The sequence below is a fragment of the Rhinichthys klamathensis genome, unplaced genomic scaffold (genome assembly GCF_029890125.1).
Source record: "Rhinichthys klamathensis goyatoka isolate OS25496 unplaced genomic scaffold, OSU_Roscu_1.1 h1tg000059l_1, whole genome shotgun sequence".
Classification (NCBI taxonomy): domain Eukaryota; kingdom Metazoa; phylum Chordata; class Actinopteri; order Cypriniformes; family Leuciscidae; genus Rhinichthys; species Rhinichthys klamathensis.
The window spans coordinates 3870225-3876837 of record NW_026606604.1 but is presented as its reverse complement, the minus strand read 5'-3'; the positions used below and the strand labels follow the sequence as shown (position 1 = coordinate 3876837).

At 38.4% G+C, this 6613-nt stretch overlaps 1 protein-coding gene across 1 annotated transcript; it reads right to left on the bottom strand.

Annotated features, from left to right (window-relative positions):
* Positions 1–242: 242 nt before the first annotated feature.
* On the bottom strand, positions 243–6253 carry chodl (chondrolectin). Its single transcript, XM_056248999.1, has 7 exons — positions 5975–6253; positions 4033–4378; positions 3781–3938; positions 3626–3676; positions 3454–3540; positions 2505–2601; positions 243–1048 (listed from the first exon to the last, which is right to left on the bottom strand). Exons 1-7 carry the CDS (start codon positions 6048–6050, stop codon positions 964–966), a joined length of 900 nt encoding a protein of 299 aa, XP_056104974.1. The 5' UTR covers positions 6051–6253; the 3' UTR covers positions 243–963.
* Positions 6254–6613: the final 360 nt, after the last annotated feature.

Sequence of the window (6613 nt, the reverse complement as noted above, 5' to 3'; positions counted from 1 at the left end):
CAACCAGATGTCTAACTGACTAACTTCGATATCTGATACAATATTTCACAATGATGCAAACCAGTTTAATACTTTTTTAGCGTTGATATTTTCTATATGCAGTGTTGTAAAAGGTGATGATAAAATATTCTCATGCAAAATACTGCATATACAAGTGCCAGCTTAAAGCAGCTTTGTAATAGCATCATACAAAAAAATATGTACATTTCTGATTAATTCATGTTTTTTGATAACAATGTTCTATAAGCTGCAGAGCAAAACAGTCGCTATTTAAGTCGGTCCTACCAGTTATTTAAGTAATGATCATGTATGTTTTAAAATAAATCTCATCATTATCAAATTATCAGTTGTATATGCAGGTAATTATGCATGATATTATGGCGTCATAGGCAATGCATCACACTGCATGAGTAATGTTTGAGATTAAATGGGCCTCTAATTTCTTGAATGAGTCACAAAGTACTCCAATTCTTCTGAACCCTTTTGAAGCAGGCTTTGTTATGCTCTTTAAGTGATTCATTTATTTACTGTGTCACAAGCTTCAGTTTGTGTGACACTTTTCGCTGTTAGAAGGAACTCTTAATTCCTCTTTTTATGTGGTTCCCACTTGTACTTGCTTTAATTACAGTAATTTAATTGCTCACTGTGTTTGGTGCCAATTAGCATTCACCCTCCCTAAGCAGCCTTCAGTACCCTCAGGTCAGACTATCTATCTGACATGAAACATGAAATGGAGAAGGTCATGGGAGTGAACAGGAAACTGCGTGGTTGTAAGAGGCTGAGGACCAGCTCTAAGCACAACATTTGTACAGAAATGCGATACGTGTGTAACTGCTCTTCTGGTGCTGCACATTTGAGCTTGTTTTACTAAATCACACACTAAACTAACAACCGGACGAGCGTGTTGCTGACCAAGCAACATAGACAGAACCAGGAAGCTGCTTGAATCATGGAGATTAATCTTTAAACCTCCATCCCACTGTCTGTCTTTGGCGTCTTGGAGATCCAGAGAGTTGATTGGTTAACGCTTGTTTTGGTCCGTGGTTTACTGTTAAAAAAATATATATACAATTATGTATACAATTTATATACTGTATAACAGGTTTGTGTATCTGTCAGTGTCACTTTTCTTTAAAATAGGTGAGCAAATTGAATTATTTGCAAATAGTTTACTTATAAAAGTATTCACCCAAAAATGTATATTCATTTACTCATCATGTATGAATATTCCCTCATGTCTATCCAAACCTGTATGAGTTTCTTCTGTGGAAATCTTTATGTCTATACAATCAAATCCAATATTGTCCAATCCATACATGCAATGCCATTGCATGGACAAAAACAATTCTTCAAAATATCTTTTGTTTTGCACAGAAGAAATGCATGCAGTTTTGGAATGATATGAGGGTGAGTAAATAACGAGAGAACTTTCAGTTTTAGTTTTATTTGTTGATATATACTGTTATACTGTAATCTGTTAATATGGGCACAGAAGTAAATGTATTGCTTTTGTGTGCATTGTGAAAGTTCGATTTTAAATCTCCCCTTTGGTTTTGTTAGTTTCATAATTTGTTGCTGAGTTTTACTGGCAAAGTTTTATAGCACCATGCATGGAAGACATTTAAAGGTATTCGCGATGAGCAGACCGAAGCAAAGCAGCCGTTAGGGGACTCCTCCTGGTTTTATGCTCCAAGATGGTTTTTAATCACGAGAACAAGTGGCAAACATCGTAAAACAGAGAAGCATCATCTGCTGAGGAGTTAAGACATTTATCCAAAAGCTTTGAACTCGCTCCAGGAAGCCTTTTACCGAATAAAGCGCACTCAGTCATTGCCAGTGATTTAATGCATTGTCTGAGGATCCCCGTCTGCCGAAGTGATTGGAAATATGTTAAAAAGACATCGCTCTGTGGGAGCGTCAGCGTATAAACATAATAAATTACACAAATAAGCCACTATATAATGCCTTGCCAAGCACGGGCCGAGGGTTAAAGCGAGATGAACTGTGTTTCATGATCTGTGTTGAGGGCCGGGAGCGGAGGACAGGAATGGCTTGCTTCAGCAGTTCTGTAGACCCGTTCCCTGCCGATCTGGATATTGATGGGAATAAAAGTCGAGTTGGACTCTGTCTCCAACGCAGTGTGATGTAATGCGGCAGGAAAACCCCTCCCCCTTCAAATATACCAAATCCATGCTATAATGAGTATGTTGATGATGATTAGTATGGGCTAAGCTGTTTTGCCGGGCACAGTTATAAACAGAAGAATCTAATTAATCACAGTAAAAACTCTGGGTTAGTGAAAGAAATAGAGGATGGTGTCAGATTTTGGCTAGTGAGCAGAAAACCTTGATTAATCAAGACGCTAAGGCTGTTATTGTATAAAGATGCTGGTGAGACACTGACTTCCTGATGTGTCGCAGTATTTGGATGATACTGTGCATAATAGGACAGCGCATTAGCATTAGTCTGACAGCGTTTACAGTGATTTGATCTTAATGGCTCACCTCTTGCTCAACATCTGGAAACAGCACGTCCCTGAAGCCACCAGGATCAGCAAGAGAAGAGGGATGGTAGGGATAATCACGTAGATTAGCAGCATACCTGGGAAAGAAAAAAAACACACTTTGATTTCTATTCACATTTGGGCATTTATTTTGAGTTGAAGGAATATTCTGCGTTCAGTACAAGTGAAACTCAATGAACAGCACATAAAAACATTATTTATCAATCAATCAAATGTTTGGGTTCAGCAAGATTTTTTAAAATGTTTTTAAGTCACCTACCTTGAAGGCTGCCTTTATGAAATATTATTACAATTTAAAATAACTGTTTTCTATTTTGATACATTTTAAATGTAATTTATTCCTGTGAAGGCAAAGCTGAAAGCTGTCACATGATGCTTTGGAAATAATGCTGATTTGGTTACTGTCACTTTTGTTCAATGTAATATATCCTTACTAAATTAAATAATATTAAATATAAATGAATATAATATTAAATATAAATTAAATGTAAATAATATAAAAATAAAACACATTTTCCTAAAAAATCTCACCCCAAACTTTTGAACAGTAAATTAATTATTTTGTTAAAATGTGTATTATTTGATCTATAAAGCTATTTAAATAATAATTTTACAGTTATTTTAAGTTTTCAAGGCATTCCGTTGAAGAAGTTTTAAAAGTGGATATAACTTTAGAAAAGATTAGTAACTGTTTTCACACTAAAATCATGCTAAATGCTTACAGTTAAGTCTTCTATTCAAACTTGAGAAATTGAAATTGGCCCCATTCACTTTCATTGTAAATTACTCGTTGTAATAGATTGATTTTTTTTTTTTTAAAGAAAGGACAAGTGGAAATTATTTTTGTGGTAAACCAACACAAATGCTGTTGAAGCTTAACCTTTACTGAACACAAAATATTCTTTTCAGAATTTTAAATCTAATGTTACTTGAGGGCCCTGGCATTATAAGTTGAGGGCTCTCGTCCTGGTCGACGGGAGGTGTTCTCCTCTCCTCTTGTTCTTCTGTTGAAAGATCTGGAGGGCACATTTACAGATTAGTGTCAACACATCTTTAAATCTTTATGTCAAAGGATGATGGATTTGACACCTGGCTGCTTACCAACATCACGCCCTCCAGGCCTGTCGCTCTGTTCTTTTACCAGGTAGCTTTCTGCTCAGAACAACAAAACAAACATTGTCAAAAGTAACCTGATCAACCTGAACTCACTTTTTTACAGTCATCTCAAAAGGTTCACAGTGCAAATAACCTAGTACCTGGTTCATACTTGCAGATGAAATTGTGCTTCATATTGCACCGGTCATCATTCCACTGGTAGAGATACGGCCCGCCAGGCCCGGCGAGAGCAGTAGGCTGGTGATACATGACCACACAAGCTTCTCCTCCACAGGATGGTTCATCAGCATACCAGTTTCTAGGAAAAAAAGTCCTAATGTTTGACAGTTTTTGATCCATAACCCTGATCCAGAACTCTGCTTTGAACAGGCCCCAAATCAGTCACATCTTACCTGAACTGTGAGACACTTCCATCAGTCCACCTGTACAGGTTGGGGCATGAGGCGAAGCTGCCAGGCTCCTGTGCGTTCTCGCCCTCCACGCGAGTCAGGCCGATCCAGAAGTCTCCGTCTGTGATACCCGACCCGGTGGCAGCACTAGTGGAAGTGGAGATGCTGAGTTCCCGCAGGAGGTGTTCGATGTGCTTCTGCTCTGCCGTGTTCTCAATGCTCAGCAACGAACCGCCGTCCATTTCACACGCCTGCAGAGCCTCCCAGAACGCAACACGACTCGTCACGTCCCTGAAGTAAGCGATCTTATAGCAAGGGTGCTCAGGACTGCCTTGACACACTGTCTGACCTGAAGACACAAAATTCATGCTGCATTCTTAGAGATTTCTTGTTCTGCATGACTTTCCAGATGGATGGATGGATAGATAGATGGCTAGATAGATAGATAGATAGATAGATAGATAGATAGATAGATAGATAGATAGATAGATAGATGGATGGATGGATGGATGGATGGATGGATGGATGGATGGATGGATGGATGGATGGATGGATGGATGGATGGATGGATGGATGGATGGATGGATGGATGGATGGATGGATGGATAGATAGATAGATAGATAGATAGATAGATAGATAGATAGATAGATAGATAGATAGATAGATAGATAGATAGATAGATAGATAGATAGATAGATAGATAGATAGATAGATAGATAGATAGATAGAAAATGCATGGAATTATTATTTGAAAGAAATCATAAACAAAGCATCTTGCATTATAGAAAACACTTAAGATACACTGATGGGCCCAATGAAGAGAACTGTGATTAATACACAGACTGTTAAAAGTCTAATAATAACATTAGCTCCCTGCCCGGGAGGTACTTTAAATAATTGCTTGGTCCAGATCTGCAATATCATCAGTTTGAGCCCAGTAATAGGGCTGGGTTTAACTGGGGGGAAACTAGACTCAGCATTTTCTCAACCAGCTTCCTTAGCTTTCTTCCTCAATTCCTGTCTCTGTGTGGCACAGTTTTCCTCCTTCCAGCATGGAATGTTCTTGCAGTTCCGTTCTACAAAACTGCCGCTTTCTAGTTACCTTTGTTAAACCCTGATCTCATCACAAAGAACTGCACAGCTGATTTTAATTTCCCTTGGTGCATCCTTTTAGTTCACACATGATAAAGCTGTTGTTTTGTTTTTTCTGTTCATTTGTCTGTCTCTACCCATCTCTTTCATTTTCATCTAATATTTTCATTCCATCTCTTAATCAAGAGAGAATGTATATATAATATAATTTATATATAATAAATTATATTATATATAATTTTGTGACAGCTTCTAGAGTTCATTTCACATCTAACAGTTCTTTATGACTGCCACACCGAAAATCAATTTGAGAAATTAAGCGCATTATTTTGTTTCATAGATTTGGTCAAAATTCCTGAAAGCAATATTTTTAATTCAGACTACTGGTGTGACAATGGCTCTAAAGGGACAGCTCATCCAAAATGACAATCTTGTGATCCTTTACTCAATATTACATTGTTCCAAACCTGTATGCCTTTCTTTCTTTTGTGGAATTCAAAAGAAGATGTTCAGCTTCAGTCACCATTCACTTTCTTTGCATCATTTTTCCATACAGTGAAAATGAATGGTGACAGAGGATGTCATTCTGCCTAACTTCTCCTTTCTGCCAAACAAAGAAAGTCATACAGTTTTGGAACAACATGAGGATGCTTAAATTATGACAATATTTTCTTTTTTGGCTGAACGATCCCTTTAAAATTAAATAATTGCGACAGCAAATCCTTTGAGCGTCATTTTACCACAAAAAAAAACCCCTCAATATTTTGATACAATTGTCCTCGCTGACTGAAATTCTGGAAATGAATTAGATGGATAAAAAATAGCTTTATACTACATAAAAATGAAACTTACCGCTCACAACTCGCGCGCCATGGGTGCACGAGACCAGGAAAGTCAAAGCACAAAGGATACCGAGTTCCGCGCGCATCCTGGCGTCTTTCACTGGAGTAGATGATGGAGTGAACTTCACTCAGACTTGTTCCAGTCAGGCGCCTTTTTAACGTTTATTGGCAGAGTATCTTCTTCATAGTGTTCAAAGACATGATTTCCACTGAGCAGGGCTGACACTTTGCAGAGCGCCTCTGAATTTTGGGGGGAGAGAGAGAGAGAGAGAGAGAGAGAGAGAGAGAGAGAGAGAGAGAGAGAGAGAGAGAGAGAGAGAGAGAGAGAGAGAGAGAGAGAGAGAGAGAGAGAGAGAAAGAGAGAGACTCGCGCCTCCACTTGCGAGCGCGCTGCTGCTCCACTTCAATGATGTCTCCCTCGCGCGTGTCTGGCTGGGCTGCACTAGAGGTAGCCTAATCGAACAAGGCGCAGATGTTCATCACCTCCTTTGTTAAGCAAAACACTTCTCATGCGTTCTCCAGTTATAAGGTGGACGATGAGGAAGGTCACAAACAGGTTTAGTGTATAAAAATGATTTAGGCAGCATTGGGTCAATGGTTGAGGTGAAAACACTCTTGAATAATATGCATTCAATTTAAAGAACCAATA